Source organism: Cricetulus griseus, chromosome 6 (assembly GCF_003668045.3).
Source record: "Cricetulus griseus strain 17A/GY chromosome 6, alternate assembly CriGri-PICRH-1.0, whole genome shotgun sequence".
In the NCBI taxonomy this organism is placed as follows: domain Eukaryota; kingdom Metazoa; phylum Chordata; class Mammalia; order Rodentia; family Cricetidae; genus Cricetulus; species Cricetulus griseus.
In genome coordinates, this window is record NC_048599.1 from 101,485,598 (window position 1) to 101,511,162 (window position 25,565).

Below are 25,565 nucleotides of genomic sequence, written 5' to 3' on the forward strand. Positions count from 1 at the left end.
GGAAGCTTGAGTTGTGGGAAGAATAGAAGAGAGAAAGATAAGAGATACCATAATAGAGGGAGACATTATAGGTTTAAAGAGAATTCAGGCACTAGGGAAATGTCTGGAGATCTAGAAAGATGACACCAACAAACAATCTAAGCAACAGAAGAGAGGCTACCTTAAATGCCCTCCCCTGATAATGAGATTGATGATAAATATGCCAATCTATAGCCTTCATCCAGCAGCTGGTGGAAGTAGAAGCAGACACCCACAGCTAAACACTGAACTGAACTGTAATTCAGTTGCAGAAAAGGAGGACTGATGAGCAAAGGGGTCCAGACCAGGCTGGTGAAATCCACAGAAACAGCTGACTGACAAGGGAGAGCTCTTGGTCCCCAGACTGATAGCTGGGAAACCAGCATGGGACTGATCCAGACCCCATGAACGTGGGTATAGATCAGTACTATCCCTAACATAAAAATGAACTTTTGGAGCCCATTCTACATAGAGGGATACTCCCTGAGCCTAGACACACCGGATGGGCCTAGGCCCTATCCCAAAAGATATGACAGACTCAGAAGACGCCCTATAGAAGACCTCACCCTCCCTGGGGAGCAGAAAGGGTATGGGATAGGTAGGGTGTTAGTTGGGGGGGGGCAGGGAGGAGGGGAGGGAGAGGGAACTGGAATTGACATGTAAAACAATCTTGTTTCTAATTCAAATAAAAAATTATAAATAAAGAGTAAAGGGGACTGTATATAGACTCAAGAAGATAAAGGTAATGGGGCATGTTTTCAAGTAAGTCCTGGGGCTGGAGAGATGACTCAGGAGGTGAAGTACTTTTTGTGCAAACATGAGGACCTGAGTTTGGATCCCCGCACCTACATAAAACCAGACTGTGGCAGAATGTGTCTAGGCAAAGGATCCGAGACAGACAGAGCCCTGGCACTCATTAAGCTCATCGGCCAGTCAGTGAGCTCCACATTCAGTAAGTGACACTATCTCAGAACAATAAGGTGCTCTTACCTACAAACAGCGACTGCCAACATTTATCTCTGGCCTTTATAGGTGCACAAGTGCGCACATACCAGTCATTACTTCCAATGTCTTGATATAATTTAAGGGTGTCTCATATCTTAATTAAATTAGAATTTTCAATGGAATACCTCCTGTATTTTATGAAATATGAGATAATGTATATATAGTGGTCAGTTGACTGAATTTCTGGTTTGGTTTGTGTCTAAAACTGAAACCCAAGTCCTTGTACAATCCAAACAACATGCTTCCGCTGCTAAGCTACAGCCTCTAACCTCCAATTCGTTTAAATGCAAACTTTCAGATTCATAAGATTTATTATAGCCAGCACAAGGAAGCAGATGGGAGATGGTTAGAGAACCCAAATGGGAAAGTCTGAAGCTGGGTGTGATGGTGCACACCTTAAATCCCAGCACTGGGGAGGCAGAGGCAGGCAGATCTCCGTGAATTCAAGGCTAGCCTGGTGAGTTCTAGGATGACCAGGGCTATATAGTGAAACCGTGTCTTGAAGGGGAGAGGGAGCAGACTGAATTTCTCATAGCCCCTTCGGGTACTGTGGTCATTGTTCTGGAGTAGAACTGGGTTTGTCTCTCTCAGCCAGCAGCCCCTTTTCTGTAGTTGCAGACAAACATACCAGGGTCTGGTAAGCACAGCCACACTGTACCTGGGCTCTGTGAAACTGAGGGATTATTCTTAGCTCCCTTCCTCTGGCCTCAAACTGAACAAAAAGTACTGAGCCTAGAAAACTAGCATGTTGGTATTACTGAGCAAGTGTAGATCTATAACCAGATAGAGTGTAGACAGAGCTACACTAGAGGGTATCAGCATACTACATGTATGCTTTCTCTTCTGGGTGAAAATGCAATGCTTAAATTCCTTTTTTTTTTTTCCCATCAAACTATGTAGCCATTTTTGTTCATCTTTAATAAAACTGGATTTTAGTTAACGAGCCTCACCACAATGCACAAATAAGAAGGCTAGATTCACCTCATAATACAGCTCACACCTCACATGATGCACAGAGAAAGACATGGACTGTCCCTTCACAATTTACCTGGCAGTAGTGGTTTTTGGTTAGTTGGTTTTGCTCTTAAGTAAAAACCGGGTGCTAATTTTCCTCTACCACTAATGTATGACTCTCGCATTGCTCATTACCTTCCTACATATTTTTTTTTCTTCTTCCTTGAGCCAGCAAGAAAAATCTTGCATGAGAGGAGGGGGGAAACAGAGTGAGTTGAGAACAGAGTACTTAAATACTGTTACTGGGTTTTCATTGGTTGTCTGCTCTCTTACTGTGGCCAGTCTAGTCGTGCTTCCTCCTGCAAATCCCTCCCTCCCCGCCCCCTCCTGCATGTGAGTTCGCAGGGTGTCTGTTGCTAGCGACTGACTGCGGGCTCTATGTAGGCATCTCTCATTCAGAATGGACATTGATGTATTGAGCAGAGAAGAAAGCTTTGAGCAATGTATCATTTGTCTCAATTGTCTCGCTTTTTAAAAGGACTCCCAAAGAGAGATACTGCATGTTTTGTATGTTAGCACAGACTGATTTCCTCTCCAGACTCTTAAGTTTTCAGAAGCTTAAATATAGAGCCCGGTTAAAAAAGGAAGAGAGAATTTGTGTGCTAATCGGCCTTGGGAAGAAGTGCTTCATCACCCTCCCGCACCTCCCCGTGCTCTGGCGTGTGGCGGGGCCGCGGCTCTCTAGGTTAGGATTTTGAGCTGGCTGCAGCATGCTCATGTGTTAGCTGAGTAGAGTTCACCGACAGTCACAGGCTGCCACAAGGTTTTCTTTTTTTCTTTTTTCTTTTTCCTTCCTTTTGAATTCCAAAATGCCATCCAAAGAGTCTTGGTCGGGGAGGAAAACTAATAGAGCTACAGTTCACAAACCAAAACAAGAGGGCCGTCAGCAAGATTTATTGATAGCAGCCTTGGGAATGAAACTGGGTTCTCAAAAGTCGTCTGTGACAATCTGGCAACCTCTGAAACTCTTTGCTTATTCACAGTTGACATCACTTGTTAGAAGAGCAACTCTGAAAGAAAATGAACAAATTCCAAAATATGAAAAGGTTCACAATTTCAAGGTAAGAATATTTGTTTCTGGCCTTTTTCTATAAGGAACGCTCGGTACTAGAAATGTACAATGCTGAAGGCTCATCTTCTGATGCCTTTGAAAAACTGGGATGGTTTGACTGAAATGCTATTGCTATTCAAGGAAAGAGATGTCTAAATTCCGACGTTATTTAAGGAAGAGCTGCTTGGAGCTCATAGAAATCCAGCCCCATCCCATTTTCTCAGATGCTGTGCTAATGTTCTTTTTAAGTATTGTGTGCACACTGGTAAGTCTTGACTGATATTATAAAAGGTCTCCTAATCATGAGTTTGGTATTACATGTATCTGTGATGCAACATGTCTAAATATGTTGATGGTTTCAGGGAGATTAGATCTTACATGTTCAGTTCTGGTCAAAGGCTTTGCTGTTCCAGGCATGTGCAGTTGCATCTGGAGTGAGCAGATGGTGTGCATTTCCCATATTTTCTGTCTTTTCTCCTCCCTCCCTTAATACAGTGACCACAATAAAAGAGAAATGCTGCCCTTCAGCCACAGAGGCTGTGACTGCCACCTTCCCTTCACTTTCTCGTGTCAGCTTTCACCTTGCATATGTTGCTTTTAATCAATGCTGTAACGTGCTTTATGCAGTGTACCTGAATCTTCTCTTATGAAAATGATATGTATGATGGTCTGAGATGTGTCTGGGTCTTGCCTGTACTTACTGCATGGTATAAGGCCTTGAAGTTGTGCCCTTTGCATTCTGATTCAGGGGTATGCAAAGTGAAGTCATGTGTAAGGAGACCCAGCTACACTTAACAGGCAGATGAGCCAGCATTCCTGTAGTAAGTTCCTAATAGTTAAAAGTTGTCTAAGACTCAAGAATATTCAGTTTAGACAGAATATCTTTAATGCTGATGTTAGAATGGGAATATTTGTTTGCAAAAAAAAAGTGTTAGAGCTGGAAATTTTTGTCTCTGATCTGTTAATCTATTCAGTTTCTTAAAACATTTATTTGGAATATCAGGTGCACCAGGCTCTCTACCAAGTGATTCATCTCAGCTTTATAATCCACCCTGATTTTTAATACCAGCATTTATTTCACTCATGCTAAAAAACAAAAGCACAATGCCTCAGTGTACTCTGCATTTTCTCTAGTGAGGGATGGATTGTAGTCTTCATGCCATTTGGGGTTAATCATATGAATCTTACTTTTCAACTAATATTTTTGCTTTAAAATGGGATTGAGACAGTTCAGCAAATTAAAACTTGACAGAAAATGGAAATCATGTTACATCTAGTCTTAGCCACATTATAAACCAAACAGCCTCTTATAAACCAAAAATAAATAAGTAAACAAGCAAAGAACTACTTCGGGGCTACTGGGCTTTAGTGACTTATAGCCTAGTCTTACCGGACTTTTACCAGGAAAATGGCTCCCAAAATGGCTATTAAGTTTGTAAGCAAGAATCATTTGCATGTTCTAGAAATTCTGGGACTTCCAAGGCATCTTCAAAGAGGTACAGTTTGGTTTGCTAGCAAAACAGGCCTGTGAGATTGTCCTTTTAGTGCTAAATCAGGTTCTATAAATGCTCTTTATCATTATTGTTTGGAAGTAATCAGGTCTATTGAAAAATTTGCATGAACAAGCATGCAAATACTTTCCCCTCTCCAGTAGATCTATCTTTTTACATAGCTTTATAAGAAGTAAGTCCTGTGCATGCTGTGTGTTCAAGTGTGACCACCACCACCCCCAACTCGAGACTGAACTAGAACTTTGCACTTGCTGGGCAAGCACTGTGAGCACCACCCCTAGCCTCAGCATACTTGTTTTTGTTTATTTTGGTTTTGTTTTTTTTTCTGTTTTGTTTTAAGCACATAAAATATAGGAGACTTCTTTCACTGGAGCTAGAAGATGAGGCCCAGCTGAGGCTTGCTTGTCAAGGAGGGCCTCCTGTAAAACAGGGAAGCATTTCCACATAGTTTTTAGAATCACTAACTAATACGGTCAGAAGTCTTAGGATTTGACTCTTCCTGTTATAAATAACTCTGTTATTTTAAAAATGTGCCTGTGGAGTAACATTATAAAAAAAAGAAATACAGAAAGAAAAAGAAGGGTCATACTCTGCTGCAGAGAATATCCCAGAAAGGATTCCAGCCCCCAGCAGGAGTTCACTCCCACACAGATGCTGGCTTAGAAGGGCACTGCTTCTTGTACACATGTGCAGTCGGGTCTGCTGTGGGAAAACTGGAGTGCTTCCATGATGATTGTCAGTCATGTGACCTGCCGGTGCCTTTCTCTCAGTGGAGTGTGTTCCGAGTAACCTCAGCCCCTCACCAAAGCCTCCTTCCAGTGTGTTCTTCTCTCCTGCCTCTTGAGCTGCCTGTTATGTAATGCTGCCCGGTGGTGTGCACAGCTGTCAGCTCTTAGTTTGGGGTGAATTCAAGAGCACTGGTTACCTTTGGTGAAATCGGTCACCAAGGCGGAAGCCATTTGGAGCAGCTGGACCCTGTGATTGGAGCTTTGTAGGAGAAAAATAAAAAAAGGGATTCTGCTGTTATGTAACATTTTCTCTCCATTTCCCCTCCCACCTCTCTCTTCTCTCCTCTCCCCCCCCCCACCTCTGCTGATACTTACATTGTAGAAAGGCTACTATATCTTAGGGAGGCTATCATTTTAGAAATAAATATACCATATCCTGTAAAAGCTATTGTAAGATGTTAATATAAATTTGAGCATAATTCTAAAAAAGATAGAGGAAGGAATTCTGGATGTTTTTACCAAAATGTAAAATAAAATAAAATAAATGTTGCAGCAGACATGTTTATTCTGATTTGAGCATTAGACATGTATGCATTTATGATAGCATACCCCATAGTTTTCATTTTATTTATAGTTGACACATAAATTTGTACATACATATTAGGTGCCATGTGACGTTTCAATATGTATATACCCTTTATTTTAATTAACATAAAATTATGTGTATTATAACTAATCAACTTCTTTTAAGAATCACTCTATTCTGAGCTGGTGCGATGGCTCTGTAGGTAAAGATAGTTCCTTGGCTCTGGCTGAAGGATTTTATCTCTGGGACCTACATAGGAAGGAGAGAACTAACTCCCCATGCATGCCATAGTACTGATGCACCCAGAGACACACGTTAAATAAAGCGAATTTTTAAAAAATTTAAAGAGCACTATTCTACCCTAATAACATATGTAGAAAAAACAAAAACAAAAAATATCCAAAGCAAAACAGAAGCAGCCAGCTGCCCCCACTCTTCACAGTCCTTGCATCCTACTTTCCAAGGCTCTGGGAAGAATATGGGACTCAGCCTTTGCCCTCAGGCATCTGCTTGTGATGTGCACCATTTCTTAATTGGCCTGAATGCTCAGTATCTCTAAACCTCTCTTCTGTAGTAGAAAACTTAAGTTCCTGGTCCATGTAAGCACATGGTAGCCTCTGCTTTTATTATGACATATTTTCTCTGATGGAGTATTTTTTCTGGATTTACATCATTTAATTAATCCTGACTTCCTCTTAGCAGTAGAGATCACAGCATGGCGGAGAGCCTTGGATGATCCTGTGGTCTCCCACTCAGCTCCCAGCACAGTGGGGTTTACATAAGCATATTTGAGTTTTTCATGTACCACAGAATACAATGAAATCTTCTTCATGTTTTATTCCCTCCTAGTTGAGTTATGAAATGTTTTGTCTAGGTAGTTGCTTAATTCAAAAATTTGTATAACATAAAAATCAAGAGTAGACAGAATAACAGAAACCTGGCTAAGCAGGCAACTGAAATAGTTAAAGAAAAGCATATTAGCAGTTATAAAGCTAGGGCATAGTTGAGTGGTAGAGCACCTGCTCAGCATGTGCGAGACCCAAACTCAATCCTTAGCGCTGCACAGAGAAATCATAGTGAATATGTATTTTATGATATGACTCTGGTTTATTCACTAAGGAGGTAAGTGGTTGATTTTAGTTCCATGTACTACTTGCTTTCTGCATGCTGACGGAAGGTGTTAGGTATTAATAGATTTAATGTTGCCACGTGCAGGCATGAATCCCAAAGTGTGAATTGGTGATATAATTCAAATAACACCATAGCAGGTGCCTTACATAATAAGGTTGGTGATTCAGGACCTGTCAGATGAAGAAATAATAAGCCCATGATCAGCAGACAGTGTCCTGCCTCTTGGTGACCAGAAGGGCAGCAGTGGCCACACCCCTGCTGAAAAGGTCTTTCTTCTCCCTCCTAGGACACACACAGATCTGGGCCATCTACTCTTCCATTTGATACATATCTGAGAGGAATTTTGTTTCTTGAAACAAGAGTGGAATATTACGTTCAGTGATTGACCCCTGTGCTGGCTATTAACCGTGTTGCCATGTTTTCCTACTTTGCGTTCTTTCCCTCTTTGCCATATGTGGTAAAGTGCTAGCAGCTAGTACATGTTTAAGAAGTGTTGACTGAATGACTGACTGAGCACACAGTGTAACATAGTGGACCTGTTATTTTGAAACCAATTCTCATGACAGCAGGAAATCTTCATACAAGATCCTTCTGAGTACCTGTATTGTTTTATATTCACCAAATTACATACTTTTGAAAATGAAACAAAAACTATGATAACATCATGCTTTAATCTCTGTGGGTTTTTTTAATTTTATGAGAGTATAACTATATAGCCCAGTCTGGCCTTGAACTTATTATGTAGCCCAGGCTGGCCTCAAACTCCAGCTCCTCTTGCCTTGTCTTCATTCGTGTGGTTAGCATCTCATTAAGTTCTGCAGTAATGCACTGTTCTTTATGGACATGAACACGGAGTATCCCACGTGAGATTTTGAAGGAATAGTTGTTCTGCAAACAAGAGGTTAAAGGAACTGCAATGTATATTTTATATTAAGCACAGTCCTCCTCTCCTCACTTTGAATGTGGGCCAAAGACGACAAAAATAGCCAAGATCAGTACATAATGGGGTTCTCTCTGCCTCTGCAGTTAGACAGGGAAAGGACTGATGAGAAGAAACTGGGAGGCTGGAAAAATCACCTATAAGGTGCCTGTAAGACCTGGCATAGTGCTTACCAGATGTTGTGAGACCCCAAAGTAATGAGCAGACATGACTCTGCCTCTGCCTTCTGCCTCTGCTGTCTGGAAGGCTCGTTGCACTTTTCTGTGCTGGCCTCTCTGCTGCCCCAGCACTGCAGCCCTCTCACCTCACTCCACCTCGCTAATGGTTTAAATGCTGAGGACCTGGTTCTGACACCCCAAGTGCAAGTCTAGGCCATTATGGTGATCAGAAAGATTGTGCCTGTCATTATTAACCCAGAAAGAAGCATTTCACAAGGAGCCGTGGTGGCTTGTGCATAATTGTATTATAGTTCATAGCCATTTCATAGGGTAAGAGTTATTCTACCTAACTCAGAAGCAACACGTTACATTCATAATCTCACAAACCATTGCTTTTAAAGATTTATTTTTATTTCATGTGTTTCTGTAAGTGCCTCCTTATATGTTTATGCACCACATAAGTACAGAGCCCACAGAGGCCAGAAGAGGCCCCCAGAACTAAAGTTACAGGCATTTACTAGCAGTTGTGAGCCATCTGCTTTGGGAGCTGAGAACTGAATCTGGGTCCTCTGCAAGAACTGTCAGAGTACTTAACCACTGATCCATCTCTCCATTAGTCCTAAGATATTTTGAAATCTGGTTTTATTTTCCCAATTTCCACAATTTTACTTCCCTTGTTGATACTGCCTTTCCTGGTACAAATTACCTTTCGTGAGGGTATATGACAATTTTTTTTTTTATTGTCACACGCATGTTTGCTAGAATACTGTTCTTAAAATGATCTCATTAGGACAGATATGTCTTAGAAACGTGCTCTTGTTTGTAAAAGTCCCTCCCATGTCCATGTGACCCAGAAAAGATCTACTCCAGTGTACCCATGGTAAGTCACTGTTAAACATACTAAAAGAGAAGCACATTAGCAATCTTGAAACATATTGGCCACAGTATTTCTCAGATCTGAAAGGAGAGTACTTCAGCTTTCCTGGCATGTTCTCCATTTCCTCCATGTTCTCTACATCTCTCCAGTGTTTGTGAGCAGCTCCCACATGTGCACCACCCTGCCAGACATGCAAAGGGTAGGATAGTTGTCACATAGTCCTTGGGAAGCAAATACCAATACAGTGAGAAGAGTAAGGAGAACATGATGTGTTATGCATGAACATGGATGTTAAAATGCTTTACTAATGCCCTCTTTCCCAGAATTCAGTGTTTAGTATGTGACTATGATGTGAAATGGTTGTGGAACATCACACTTCTGCTTGACAGAAACTAACCAGCACAGGAATATTTAGCTTTTAGAAAGGGAGAACTTTTCCATCCATATAGATGAACCTGACATTGTGCTAAGTGAAACACAATTTGTCCAGCAAGACAAATTACACGTCCATTTATGTGTGGAATTTCAAATAATTCAATTCATAGAAACAGAGACTGGCTGCCAGGGCCTGGGAGGCCAGAAAAGTGGTAAAGTTTCTGCTGATCTATTATTTTGTTTGTGCCTAGTTTACAGTGCTGTTAACAAGTCAACTGTACCTAGTTAATGACACTGCTAGCTAGTCAATGGTTCCTAGTTAATAGCACATTTAATATTTAACATGACAGATTTCATGCTCTTCTCACAAAAACAAACAAAATCCCAACCTCAAAAGTCAAGAATCAAAACCCTGTCTATTTTAAAGGGCTCTCTGATATTTCTAGCTGTGTTTTCTATGCTTGTTTCTGGCTCCCACTTCCCTTTTCTCCCTCCAACCCCTCCCATGTAAACCATCCCCTTCTTCTTTCAAATTTATGGCCTCTTTTTAATTGTTGTTATATTTATGCATATGCTTATTGCTACATCTGTATGTTAGGGTGTGTGTGTGTTTGTGTGTATGTATGTGTTTGAGTGTGTGTGTTCCTAAATACAACCTCCCCAGTCTGTATAATGTTATTTGTCTGTATGTTCTCAGGGCTGACCTTTTGGTATTCTATAACCAAGTGGTGTGCTCCTCCATCAGGAAGACTGTTTCTCACTTTCTTTCTCATGTTCTTTCTAGGGTTAAGGCCTCCTGAATCCCCCTCCCTGACCCACGGTAGTATGTCTATTGATATTGTCCTAATCCAGGTCATGTTTAGTCAGCCATGTTGGTGATATTTCATGGTGTAGGTTCTATGACATTTCTAGGAGACACAATCTCACAGCAAACTCTCTGTTCTGGCTGTTACTAGTCATGACTCCTCTTCTGCAATGACCCTTGAACAGGACCAGTGTTTGTAGATGAGTCAGTTTGGACTGGACTCCACAACTCTGTTTTTTACTGGTTGTGATTTTCCTTTCTTTTCTCTTCTTATTATACTTATAATTGTAACTAAAAGACTGGTTTTTAAAAAAATATTGATTACTGTGTTCAGTTTTACCACTGAATTGAACTCTCAAAATAGACTATTGTTTTCTGATATTATTTTGGATTTTTAAATGATTTATATATTTTTATTTTATGTGTATTGGTGGTTTCCCTGCATGTACATGTTTGTAGGGATGTTAGATTCCCTGGAGCTGGAGTTACAGACACTTGTGAGCTGCCATGTGGTGCTTGGAATTGAACCCTGGTCCTCTGAAAAATCAAACAGTGCTCTTAGCTGCTGAGCCATCCCTCTAGCCCCATACATTGTTTTTTTTTTTTTCTTTTAATGTTACATTTATTTTATGCTAAGGGTCAGAGACATTTGAATGCCATGGTATGGGTGGACAGTCTCTCCTTCTACCATGTGGGTCCTGGGATCAGATTCTGGTGGTCAGGCTTGGCTGTACCCCTAGCTGTTGTGCCATCCATAACATCTGACATTCTTCAACCTGAGCATGATCAATTTAGAGGGAACACTATCAGGAGAATAGGATGGAAAATATAAGCTTTAAAATTCCACATTTTGAAATGAAAAGTGGTTTGGTTATATTTGTTGTTTTACTTTTTTATTTTTGTTTTCTTTTGTTCGAGATAGGATCTCCCTGTATAGTCCTAGCTGTCCTGGAAGTCACTTTGTAGACCATGTTGGCCTCAAACTCAGATCTGCATGGATCACCATACCTTGTAGTGTGATGAAAAAATGGACAAAAAGATAAGGATGATAATACCTGTAATCCTAACATTTAGTAGAGAGAACAGAAAGTTAGGAAGCCAAGGCCAGCCTGGGCTACAGATTAAGTTCCAGGTAAGCCTGAACTGCATACATAGCAACAACTGTCTCTCAGGATTAGTCGGTAGACAGACAGAATAACTGGTTGACTGGCTGGAATTCATAAAGAAATTCAAATCTTAATACCTTGTATTGGTTATGGTGAGTGAATGTGTGTGTGTGTGTGTGTGTGTGTGTGTGTGTGTGTGTGTGTGTGTGTGTATGAATGTGCAGATGTGTGTAGAGGTGTGTGCATATGCATGTGGGGGCTAAAAGCCAACCTCAGGTGTCATTCTTCAGATGCTATCCACCTTGTTTTAGGTTGTTTTGGTTTTTGTTTTAAGACCTAGTCTCCCTCTTGGCCTAAAACTCACCTGTGTGGCCAGGCTGGCAACCCAGTAAGCCCCAGTAAATCCCACAGCACTGTCTGTCACCGCATGCATGCCACCATACCTGGATTTTTCACATGGATCTAGAGACTGAACAGAACAACACAGCAAACACTTTACCAACTCAGCATCTCCCTAGCTCAGGAAATGATTCTTATGAATAAGATTAATAATAATTTACTACTTGTCTCCATATTCAAAGTACTGTTTCATATGCCATTTAATAGAACCTATTTTTATGGTGCTTATCGTGTGGGAGCAGAGCTGAGAGACTGTCTTGCCCCTACAGTTGTCCTTCTGGAAAAGCAAGGTTGACTGCCATAGGCTGCCATACTGTACCAGCTTTCCCTGTAGCTTGTTACTTATAGGCCAGTACATTATTTATTTGGGTATGATAACCATGGGTCTGGAGGGACTTTTATTGTACTTCTCTCAGTTTTGAACAGTTTTCCCATTCTTGAAATAGAAAGTCATCAATCTTCTTTCCTTTGTCATACTGACCAGAATGATGCTCTGTGTATGTTCACCATTTGTGCAGTTGGGTATAACCTGGTGCAGACCCTGCAAACCCTAGCCCCCTGTGTAATTATCTGTTCAACAGCCAACTGTAGAGGTCATCTGCACCTAGGCCCCTCACCAGCTGTCCCATGTCTTCCTGATTTCTGTTTGCTGCTGGCCACTGACTTGTCATCCCCCAGGTACTTAGCTCGCTTCTACTATTGATTGAAATTGCTTCAGCAAGAGCCCCATACCCTTCTCTCTTCCAAGATGAGGTCACAAAAAGGAAAATTGGAAAAGGTTATCAATCTTTTCCACCAAAGTGGCCAATGACAGTGTTGGTGGCTTAACTCGACCCAAATGTTACTCTATAGATTTTTCTCAAGAGTTTGAAGGCAGTTTTGACTAGATTTGACTAAATAACAGGCAAGAAGGTATTGTATTGATACTAAAGGCCCTACTATTTTAATTACAACCCTACCTTTGTTTGCAAGAGACTCTGTACAAATTCATGTATTTACTGCTAATGTTCACAGCTGATATGATATGCATCTCTTTACAGCTATATATATATATATATATATATATATATATATATATAGCTGTATACATGTATACACTTTAACACAAGTAATCAAATTAATACTAAGATTATAAATTTCATATCAAGTGATCTTACTTTTTAACATTTTAAAAATGTTTATTATAGTTTCACTAAATCATAAAAATGAGGAGTGCAGAAGAAATGGCCTTTTGTGCCTGGCTGTCTACATTTCTGTGTTCCTTCCATTTGACTGTCATCATCTGTTCCCTTCTTTTGTTGCCCAGTACCATGCTGGAGGACTGAGTCATCAGAGCCACCCAAATGAGAAGGCTGCTGCTGAAATGTCATTGTCACCTTCACCAGCAAATGCTCACTGCCCTAATGTTCTTGTCACTTCCACTGTGGTTTACAAGGCCATTGCCTTTATTACTGTTTCTAAAGAGAGAGTATTTGCCTGAGAGGCATCAGGGGGATGCTGCTGAGTGTTCTTTATCTTCCAGTGGAGTGAATTTCTTTTTTGCTGTTTCTGTTATTAGTATTCAAAGTGGAGTTGTAAATCCTGTGAACATGGTGAGAAGCAGGTATTTCATTACAGCACACCCCAGAGGATGGCTTCACTGTCCACCAAGGTCCTTGCCTGGAAGATGATGTGACACTGGCTGTTGCCCCCAACATACCTCCCATCTCACACCCTCTGTGTCCTTTTCAGCCTGGCTTTGGCTGGTGCCTTCAAAGATAAGACTTTATTGGGGTTCACTAATTAGTTCCATCTTACTGTTTAAACAGAGCAATTAACGTGAAAGGAGTAGTTCACAGGTGAAAAGTAATTGTATATGGAATGGTAATAACTTCTTTTTTTCCAGAAGCAAAAGAGAAAAGGGCTTTAAAACTAGTTGATCGTGCTGTTTGTTCTTTAGGGAGTGTGTCATGCCATGTACTCTGTCACTTTGACTTGTCAAAATGAACCAACAGCTTTAGATGTAGCCTAGGAAAAATAGTTCCATGTCCTCTTACCAGGGGGCCTTCCCAACTTATAATGTCCCATACTGCCAGAGACTGCTCCTTCGAACTATCTCACCAAAGAATCTCCAAAGGCATCATTTCTGGTATTAGTTTCGTTTCAAGTAGCACTGTTTATAAAGAAATCTGCCCCCTTACTCTTTACAAAGTGCGCGCGAGTGTGGGGTGTGTGTGTGTGTGTGTGTGTGTGTGTGTGTGTGTGTGTGTGTGTGTGTGTGTGTGTTTATGGTCTGACAGAAAGTAGAGGTTGGATTCCACTTGGAGGAGCCAAAGTAAGATGGCATTGAAGTCTCTCATTCATCACAAGATCACTTCAATCTGCTCAATTGTCTAAAACTCAGAAAAAGGCAAAAGTTTTTGTATGCTTAAAGGCTTTCAAGGCAAGCTGGAGAGATGGCTCAGCTGTTAAGAGCACTCCCTGAAGAAAAGGAAGGATGCAGAGGTCATGAGGAAGCAGAAATTTGAGTCAGGTGTAGATTAGAAGAAAGAACATATGACAGGTAGGATTTTAGTGGGGGGCGTGGTAGGGGAGGAAGGGAGGGAGAAGGGAACTGGGATCGTCATGTAATTCAATCTTGATTGTAATTCAAATAAAGATTTACATATTACTTTGGGATCCCCATATGTAGAATTCAATAGGAGCTTTTTGTGTGGATGAATAAACAAATGATTAATGATTTAAAAAAAAAAAAAAGAGCACTCCCTGGAGAACTGGGTTTGATTCTCAGCACCCATGTGGTGGCTATCAACAGTCCAAAACTCCTGTTGCAGAGGATCTCACTCCCCCTTGTGGCCTCTTCAGGCACACAGCTGATGCACAGGTATAAAATGCAGGCAGAACACCATACACATAAAACTTTAAAAGAAAATCCTTGTTTATATTCACTCCTAACAAAATTCTGTTGTTAGATTTCCTAGTCTACTGTGGTCTTAGTCAGGGTTTCTATTGCTGTGATAAACACCATAATCAAAAAGGGAACTTAGAGAGCACAGGGTTTATTCAGCTTACCTTTCCACATCACAGTTCTTCATCAAAGCAAGTCAGCCTGGAACTGATGCAGAGGCCATGGAGGAACACTCCTTACTGGCTTGCTCACCATAACTTGCTCAGCCTGCTTATATAACCCAGGACCACTTGCCCAGGGGTAGCACTGCTCACAATGAGCAGAGCCCTCCCACATCAAATATTAGCTAAGAAAATGCCCTACAGGCCGATCTTGTGGAGGCATTTTTATTTTTCAATTAAGATATCTTCTTCCTACATATGTCTAGGTTTGTGTGGAATTAGCAAACAAGACAAAACCTAACCAGGACAGCAACTAAGAATCAGGAATTAAGAAAGGGAACAGGGGAAGCCATGTGGTGGGGGTGCATACCTTTAGTCCCAGCACTTGGGAGGCAGAGGCAGAGGCAGAGGCAGGCAGATCTCTGTGAGTTCGAGACCAGCCTAATCTACAAGAGCTAGTTCCAGTACATCCTCCAAAGCTATAGAGAAACCCTGTCTCAGAAACAAAAAGAAAAATACAAAAAGAACAAAAGAAAGGGAACAGGGGTGAAGAAGGAAAAATCTGGCAGCATCGGCGAAGATAGGAAAGAAAAAACTTCAGACATTATAGTGAAAACTCTGAAAATGGCATTGTTGCATAATGCACAACTTTTGGTTGTATATTTATTCCCTAAGTACTGCCCGGTTGCTGGTCTTTGATGGGCATCTACTATTCATAGGGTAGAGCATTCCAGGCAAAAGTTACTCACTGTTGTCAGGTGGGCATGGTGGCCTATGCCGATAATAACAGATAGCATGAGGAGGCTGAGGTGGGAGGATCAGATGTGCAAGGCCAGCCTGAGCTCTAGAGAAAGACCCTGTCTTTAAAAATAGGCAAACAAGCAAATGGGCTGGGGTTAGATTGTTACCCTGGTATATTAGCATTTATGAAACCTAAAGGTCCTAACTATTGTCGTCTTGGGCTTCTTGCCAAAGCCTTTTGTAACCCACTTCAGACCTGTCCTCCACTTTCTCCTTCCTTCTTAGTCCCTTCCTAAGCAATGCCACTTTTGACTTCTCAGTTATAGTAGAACATGAATTACATTTTGATTATCTCCTTTTTAAAACATCATTAAAATACAACTGTTTCTAGTGAAATTGTTAGCAGATGGCATTAACTGTAGAATTGTGTGCAGTAAATACCACCTGTTTGTATTGTGCTAGGCTCTATAAAGATGAAGGGCTGTTTCTTTTCATTGACACATGGTTATGTATTCTTTAGGGACACAGTGTAATTTTCAACACAAGTGTAATGACCAGACCAGGGTAATGGCATCAACCTTTTTCAAACATTTATTGTTTCCTTGTGTTGATAACTTTCAAAATTTTATATACTAGCTATTTTAAAATATACAGCTAATCGTTGTTGGCTATAATTTCCCTATTGTGCTGTAAAACATTAAAGGTTTTTCTTAAATCAGGTAGTACCTGCCTATAATCCCAGCACTTGGAAAATGAAGGTAGAAGGGTCAGGAGTTCAAGGTCAGCCTTAGCAACATTCATTATCAGCCTGTGCTACCTGAGACCCAAGGAAGGGGGTGTGGCCCTTCCTGTTCTTCCTTTCCAGCTAACTCTGATCCTATCTCCATTTAACCCTAAGGAACCTGTCCAGTCACTGACCTCTTTCTCCCAGCCATCTTATCTCTTCCAACCTGACTGGCTCTCTCTGCCTTTGTACCCCACACATCAGATCTTAAACTGTTGTAATTAGCCTGGCTCCTACACACACACACACACACACACACACACACACACACACACACACTGTTGTTGAGTCACTATGATCACAGAATGAAGGAAATAATGTAAGGTGTGTGAATTTTATATATAAAAAGTCAACAGGAAATCTAGTTAACTGCACTATATAAGAAGTTAAGCTAGCTGCTAATGTTTCTAAGGCAATTTCCTGGGGGCTTTGCAAGCTACTTCTTAACAATTTTTAGAATATAATAGCCACAAATGGTTCAAAATGCCTTTATTTTAAAAAATCTGTGGCAGCCTGAAGTGTATGAGTAATAATTCCGTAACAGCTGCTTTCTGATATACACGTGCAATCTGATTAGAGAGCATGGGGCCTGCACAGTTAAAACTTTTTCTTCATTATGTGTCATATGAACAGATGCCCTGTGACTTTTAAATGCCACATTCACCACTGCTCTCAGGAGGGAGAAATGGACTGTACTAACATTGGTAGTTAGTGCTCTTGTGTTCAAGTAATAAACAAAACACTATCTACTATTTGTTCCCCATTGTAATTTCAGATGCTTCACCACAAGGAAAGTGGCAGGTATAAAGTATTTCTTGGGCCTTCCTCCATATTCCCATCCATTTTTACTCATCTATATCACTCATCTGAGTGATACATACTTACCATGAGACCCAGCAACCTGTGGGCTGATTTGTATCCAAATACTTTCTCCAAAGTAACTTGAGGATGCTGTAGTGATTTCATCATCTTCACCTCTTGGTGTGAGTCCATACCAGTAGTCTACTTCACAGAGTGAGTGTGGTTCATCCAGTTTTGTTCATTCTGAGGAACACAGACAAGCAGGGGCAAGTGTGTATTGTATTCCTGACCCTTTTCATAAAAATATATAAAGGAAATTATGGCCTGGTTTTCAGAGTGAACATGAAACCTGGTCTTCAAGCTTGCTTGCTATAATCACAAACATATACCTGGAGTGAACTGTGGACTATCTACTGCTGCCTCATGGGGATATCTGTACCAGTTCTATATTTGTGCCAGAATTCTGATATACCATATTTCACTGACTGTATTAGAGACATCTTATTTCATATTACAATGTCTTTGAAGTTGAGCTTTATTTTATAGTCAGTGGTGTTTAATGATTCAATCAGTATAGTTTTTCTAAATGAAATATGTTATGCATGTGACATCTTACGCTTGAAAATGTATAAATATACATACATATACCAGAGTCATTACTTTGTTTCTGAGACCCAGTCAAGTCGGCTAATATCACAGTTATGAAAAATGACATTCTTAGTTGCATTTTACTCTTCACAGAACTGTTCTGTTAGATCTCTGCATTGAAATCATCATACTTAGTGATTTTTCTCTGTGTTTTCTGTGTCCTGCAGGAGGGAATGACCTTAATTAAGTCTAACTGGCTTTAAATCAGTTGACTTCCTTTTTTGCTATTTTCCTATTGCACTTTCAACCAGAATTTGCCCAAAATTGGTAATATATTCATTCTCTCTCTCTCTCTCTCTCTCTCTCTCTCTCTCTCTCTCTCTCTCTCTCTGTCTGTCTGTCTGTCTCTGTCTCTCCTCTGTCTCTCCTCTCTCTCCTCTCTGTCCCCCACTCCCTCTCATTTCACCATACAGCCCTTGCTGACCTCAAACTCATAGAGAGAGCCACCTGCCTCTGCTTCCCTGGTGCTGGGATTAAAAGCATGTGCCACCATACCAGGCAAGATTTCCTAATTTTATTGTTTAATGTGTAGGGTTCAGGTTCATGGCTTCACTATTCCAGTAATATTTTTCACCGGCATTAAAATACTTTACCTTTCCTATGCATGAAAGTCTATGGGAGCCAATGCGATGTCACAGGCCTGAAATGCCAGCTTCCAGTTTCTCATTGACTGTAGCTTTTATAGGTACTAAAATGTGTTTGTTAACACAGTAAATATAAAATATTTTGAAGAATTGGCCCTTTTTGATGATTCGGTTGCAACCAGTGTCACTTTAATGTATATAACCCATTTTACCAAAGAAAATGGATTATCTGACAAAGTCTTTACAGACTTAAGACATTGCCAACCCTTCTTCTTAGCCTTCCAGCCATCACACTGAGACATGCATGTCAGTGTCAAAGAGGTTACTTGTGCCTGAGGAGATGACTCATTGGAAAATTCCATGGTAGAAATTGTTACCAAAAGGAAATTGCAATCTATTGATTTGATGTGTCATCACTTCTAAAAGAAGAACTAAAGCTCTGAAAAAATGTCACTTGTCAGTTCAACTCAGTCAATTTTTCTAAATGTAGCCATGCTGCATCTTCAGCTCAGTGTGGCTTGTATAATGCTGCCTTGATTGATACACAACCTCCTCATGGATGTCTCCCCTTTCTCCACTTTGCTCCATTCTTTTTTTCAGGTCCATACGTTCCGAGGGCCACACTGGTGTGAATACTGTGCCAATTTCATGTGGGGCCTCATTGCTCAGGGAGTAAAATGTGCAGGTAAGAGCCTTTCTTCTCTCCCCATTGTGTCAGCAGCCACCTGAAGACCGGGTTTTTGTCTGATGCGCAGAGCGGTAGGGATATGTGTAAATCAGTCCCCTGAAAAGGAAGAGGCCAGCTTGTTTCAGAAGACAAAAACACGTCAGTTATATTCACCACTTGCCCTTGGTGTTGCACTAACTGCGTCTATAGTGCTTTTTTTAAGCAATGTGCCAGGACATATGATTGTTGCCTTGGAAACTGAATTTTAAGGCTGACTTGTTAGGCTGAATTGTCCTTACTAAAATTTTTTTATCGAAGTCAAAGCTGTAAAAAGTCTGCAAATTTATTCTCAAAGATGATTACCAAATTCTGGAAACCCCCTAATCATTAATATTTTCCCTTTGCTGCACAAAGATGTTCAATGTGACAAATCCTTTTGTGAAAAATGATAATGGTACTTTAGGTCCCCATTTAGAAACTTTTACCATAAAGAAATACTCAATGCAATAGGCTAGAGAGTTGACTCAGAAGGTCGAGAGCACTTGTTGTTCTTGCAAAGGACCTAGGTTCAGTTCCCAGAACCCACATGGTGACTCACAACCATCTGAATCTCCAGTTCCAGTGGATCTGATGCCATCTTCTGAACTCTGTGTGTATCAGGTACACATGTAGTGCACAGACATATATGTAAGCAGAGCACTCATACACATAAAATAAATAAATCTACATTTAAATTAAAAAATCTTAACATGTGAAAACACATTTTTAAGACAATTTAAAACTGTTTTCCAAAATTGGGATCCTAATAGCTCTAAATAAATATAATTTTCTTTGTCCTACCAGTGTGTGTATATCCACACATACACACTTCAGGAATTTTATATAGTTTGGGAAATGAAATAATTATTCTCATCATGTAAAAATTTATTTGTATACAGCCACTATTCTCAATACTACTCATTTATCCAGACTACATATTAGCATGGCCTTAATTATTATTTAAATTTTAAATCGTGGTATTTGATCTAAATATTAAATATGTTATATTTGATTGTTAAAGTTCTGCTGTTTAGTTTTTAAAACTAAAATACCTTCTTCCATGCCTTTTAGCTTAAAGCTTTTTACTCAAATATATGCTAACGGCTGGAACTGTGGCTCAGTTGGTAGAGTACTTGCTTAACATGCTCAAAGCCTGGTGTCAATCCTTACAATCTCAAAAATTAGGCATGGTGCCAAACACATGGAATTTAGCACTCTGGAGGTGACAGCAGGAGGATCAGATGTTCAAGATTATATGCAGCCAATTCGTGAGTTCAAGGCCAGCCTGAGATACATAAGACCCTGACTTTTTTTTTTCCTGAAGTATATTAAGAGTAAATTAGGGGTTGGAGAGATGGCTCAGAGGTTAAGAGCACTGGCTGCTCTTCCAGAGGCCCTGAGTTCAATTCCTAGCAACCACATGGTGGCTCGCAACCATCTACAACGAGATCTGGTGCCCTCTTCTGGCCTGCAGTCATGCATACAGGCAGAGCACTGTATACATGACAAATAAATCTTTAAAAAAACAATCAGTGTGGAAACAAAAAATATATTTTGAAAAAAGAGTAAATTATTCCAAAATGACAACAGTCAGAATTACCACCTTAAATACCCTAATTTCTCTTATCTGGTTTTCAAATTGAGTATTTTTATTGTGTATTATATGCATTTTTATGTGTTACTAAGTTGCATTTTCTTAAGAGTAGCAAAGCACAGTATGTATTGCATATATCCAAGTCACTTCTCTGATATGCAACCCCTTTGAAAGGGTAGGTTAACCCACAGGTTGGGAGCTACGGGTCTGCATGGTTGTTCAAAGGCAGATGACACACTCCGTCCACAGCAGGGTCACCTGCTCAAGGAGTAAGGGTCTTAGTCAGCCTCATTTGCCTTTTGTGAGACACCCTTGACCACTGAGAGAGTTTCCTAGCATCTGACAGTCACTAACATAAGGTTTTCTATGAATTAATGATATGTACCATTTACCTTTTGAAAGAGTGAACGCCATATACATGAGAATCCTGTCAGCCACCAACAAAAACCACACCCACTGTGTCTGAAGTGTATGTGGCAATATGCTACAGTCCCAACATTGTATTTGGAAAAAATGCCTTGGGATAACTTTTAGTGATAACGTAAGCAAGGAGAAATAAAATGATTTAACTCTACCTCCCAGCCCCACATGTATAGCCTCCATCTCTTACCGTAAGTAAAGGGCAAAAGCTAAAAGAAAAGCCTGGAGACGTTTCATTCTGTCCTTTAAAATGTTACCTAATGTAAGCACATGTCAGCCTGTGTTTTCAATACCGAGGGAGGGGCTGGAGACGTGCCTCAGCAGAGTGTTTGCCTCACATGGTTCACTCCCCAGCACACTTTTTTTTAAAAACCAGGTATAGTGTGCAGGGTTGTAATTCCAGCACTTGTGAGGTGGAAGCAAGGTCAGGATTTCAGGCTCATTCTCACCTACATAGGAAGCTCAAGTAAGCCTAGACTACTAGAGACTCTGCCTTAAAAACAACAAAAACTCCACAAACCTACCATGCTCATCTTCAGAAAACAAAAATAATTTTTATAAGTTAGCTATCTGCTTTGATAGATGTCGCCTTCCAGCACTCAGGATGCAGAGACCAGAATCTAGGCCAGCGTGGTCTACATAGTGAGTTCCAAGTCAGCCAGAGCTACACAGTGACACTCTTCTTTAAAGAAAAAAAAAAAAAACACAAACAACAACAACAAAAAAAACCCAACAACAGTTAGACTCACGTTAGTTCTGTTTTCATAACCAATTACATTTGTATTGAAAGTGAGGATTTTAGATCTAAAGTCACTCTAGGACTCTTCTGCTCATCTGGCCTTGGAGTCCCCTACTTTATCTAAAATTCAAAGAATTCAAAGAATGAAGATTATAGAGAGCACAGACTCACTGTGATAGGTGGAATAATAGTCTCTTTTTGGGAGACACCGGGAACTTTGTAGATATGCCTGTACAGCACTTGAGATAAAGTCAGAAGGATTATGAGTTCAAAACCAGTCTGGATTTTATAGCAAGATCTGACAATAAATAAATCATGCACAGGTGCACATGTGTACACACACACACACACACACACACACACACACACACACACACACACACACAAAGGATGCGTATTCAAACAATTAATTTTCCCAAACTTTTTAAAATCATAAAATGTAAGTTTCTAGGTTCTGCTATCATTATGTAATCACTGAAGTTCATCAGATGTCCCTCTTCCAGGATATGTTATTCCCCCCCAAAGAAATTACTCTACTAGAATTCCTAAGTTGTGTTTATTTTAGCCTTGCCAGAATATTCTAAGAAAAAGGAAGGATGATGCTTGTTTTATAGCAGACATTTCAGCCTTGTTTAAACTACGAAGATTTTCATCACTATTACTGTCATTTCTGCCCTCAAACAAGACATAGCAGTTTTTCTCCTAATAACAAAAGTCGTTTTAAGTATACAGAACTTTAGGTGTGAGGAAAGAATAACCTCTGTTTTTATTAGTGCCTCAACTGGCTACACATAACAGTAGTTATTTTCCTTAAACGTTGCTGAGAATTTGAAGAATCCCTTTAAAAAGTCTCATGTGGCTTCTTTTGGTTGAAAGTAATATTTTCATAAATATTCCAAGGCATAAGCCATTTCTCTTAACTTGCTTATGAAAATATTGACTTGTGATGCCTATTAGAATGTGAGATACTGACTTTCAATAGGGGAAGGAATTGGAAGGGAGGATGGCTCAGCAGTTAAGAGCCTGCACTGCTCTTGCAGAGGGCCTGAGCTCCTAGCACTCACATCAGGGTTCCCAACTGCCTATAATTCCAGTTCCAGGGGCATCCAACACCTCTGGCCTCTGCAAGCACCTGCAGGAAAATGTACCTACCCACACACAGACACACATATACACAATTAAAAATAATGAAAATCTTTCATAGTGGAAAATACCAGAGAGTTACATTTAACAATATAATTTATTGGATGCAGCTGTAGTTCAGTGGTAGGCACTTGCCCAGCATACACGAAGCCCTGGTTCAGTCTTCAGTGCTACAGAAAGGAGAAAAATATGTTTCTTCGTATCCTTCCCCATGTATAATCTCAAAATGGAAACCCAAGCGTAAAACTTGATACATCCACATATCAAAACGCGTATGACACCAACAGTCTTACATTTTTCCTTTGAAAGTTTGCAGTCATCTTTTGGTTTTTCGAGACAAGGCTTCTCTGTGTAGCCATAGCTGTCCTGGTACTCGTTCTGTAGACCTGGCTGCCTTGAACTCACAGAGATCCATCTGTCTCTGCCTCACAAGTGCTGGGATTAAATGCTGCAGCACCACCATCTGGCTGCAGTCATCTAAACTACACCAAGCAATGACTGAGCTCAGATTTAGGAACTTAAAGACAATGAAATGTTTACTAAACAAATATTCTTTATCCTATTTGAACAATATAAAAGTATAGGATTAATTTCAAAGACCAAACTTCTAACAAGGTTGGATAGGAAGTCCTTTGGAAGGCAGGGTAAGGCAACATAAAATACAGCATCAGGAGCTGGAGAGATGGCTCGGTGGTTAAGAGCACTGGCTGTTCTTCCAGAGGACCAATTCCCATGGTGACTTACAACCATCTGTAACTCCAGTTCTAGAGAATCTGGCCCCCACTCTTTTGGTTTCCTTGGCACAAAGCATGCAAATGATGCACAGATATAATTGCAGGCAAAACACAGAAGATACAGCATCCTTTTATATTCTTGAGTTCACAATGCAGTAAAGCTGCCCGAGACATGCTCTGAAAAAATATATCAGCACACAATATTTCGGTCTGCCATTAAGCCTTTAATCCCAGCACTCAGGAGGCAGAGGCAGGTGGATCTCTGTGAGTTTGAGGCAAGCCTGGTATACAGAGTGAATTCCAGGACAGTCAGAGCTACACAGAGAGGCTATGTCTCAAAAATAAAAAAAAAAAAAGACTTTATTTTTTATACATATTTACTTAAGTCATATATTGTTCTGTTCCTCTGGAAGATATTGCACTATAAATGGAAGATAAGTCCAAAGATATCATTTTCTATATCTCTTGGTTTTGTAGGTTAATTTTGTTATTAAACTACATTTCATCCTCCAGTTTCTGAAGAAATATACAACATTGCCAGACGGTGGTAGGGTATACCTTTAATCCCACCACTTGGGAGGAAGAGGCAGGTGAATCTCTGAGTTTGAGACCAGTCTGGTCTACAGAGTGAGTTCCAGGACAGCCAAGACTACAGAGAGAAACCCTGTCTCAGAAAATTAAAAAAAGAAAAAGAAATATATAACAAAGACAGGGAACAAGCAATAAAGAATCCACATTACACTTTATTCTGCATTTTCATAAAACACATATGTTACTTAGACTACTGAATTCAGGCTATCTGGTTTTATATGCACTGACTTCTCTATACACATGCATGTTGCGCTTCTAGAAAGCACAGAGACCCATGTTTTGAAGTAAATAATTAACATAATTCATTTACATTCTAATGGTAGTTAAGGGGTAACAGAATTATGGTAATGTACATTTTGTGAATATTCATATTTAAATAATTAAGAAACAAGAATATAATGTCTAGATTTTAATTGCTGCTTTTCAGGCACAGATAATTGCAAGACTGGTAAAGGTGAAATATAGCAACTTTTTTTAAAAACTCAAGAATATAGACAGGTATGATCTACATTATTGAACAAAAAACTGAAAGCAGACAAATCATTATCGGTGCCGAAGAAGTACTCAGAGTGTGTGGTATGTTGTGGGCAAGGAGGAGTGAGTCCCAGCACTCAGGAGGCAGAGGCAGGCAGATCTCTGTGAGTTCAAGACCAGCCTGGTCTACAAGAGCTAGTTCCAGGACAGGTTCCAAAGCCACAGAGAAACCCTGCCTCAAAAGAGAGAGAGAGGGAGAGGGAGAGAGAGAGAGAGAGAGAGAGAGAGGAATATCAGAAAAGAAATACTGCTGTAAAAAGAACTGAAGAAAATCTTGGCAACTGGACACTGATACCTGAGAGGATACCTGGGCAATGGACAAGCAGCAGGACACAAGAAGGAATCTGTGAAGCTGAAGCCCAGATGTTACACAGTTCAAGCATGTGGGGAAAATATGTAAAGTCAACTGAAAAGGATGGCAATGAATGACAGAGAACCTGCCTGACCTGTGGGAGGGTGGGAGCCCACCACCATTACCCATGAGAACAGGGCCTGAGGTACCCACAGGAAAGGAAGGGTGAGTATTCGCTACTGAGATCTCAGAGCGTAGAGTGAGAGACTGGTAAAATACCTTAAAGGCAAATTACTTGAAAAATCACCAAATTTGGTGAATTCAGAGAGAAATTATGCATTTAATTACTTGAAGATGCTTTTCTCTAAATGTAGTATATGAAGAACAGTGTAGATATGAAGTCTACAACTCCAGTTACTCAGACCCATCTTAGGACTTTGAGTTCTGTTTAGCCTCTGACCTTCAGCGGGTTATGACAATGCCTGCAACACACTTTGCAGCA

The 25,565-nt window shown here is 40.3% G+C and overlaps 1 protein-coding gene across 5 annotated transcripts in view; it reads left to right on the forward strand.

Annotated features, from left to right (window-relative positions):
* The window catches only part of Chn1 (chimerin 1), a 156,661-nt gene that overhangs the window by 110,650 nt on the left and 20,446 nt on the right, over positions 1-25,565 (forward strand). For 4 of the 5 annotated variants that reach the window (XM_035446737.1, XM_035446739.1, XM_027420161.2 and 1 more), the window contains 2 exons: positions 3,021-3,098; positions 18,911-18,995. In XM_035446737.1, the coding sequence (XP_035302628.1) occupies positions 3,021-3,098; positions 18,911-18,995 (163 nt within the window). The remainder of the gene's footprint in view (positions 1-3,020; positions 3,099-18,910; positions 18,996-25,565) is intronic. The other variant, XM_035446738.1, reaches the window with a different exon arrangement.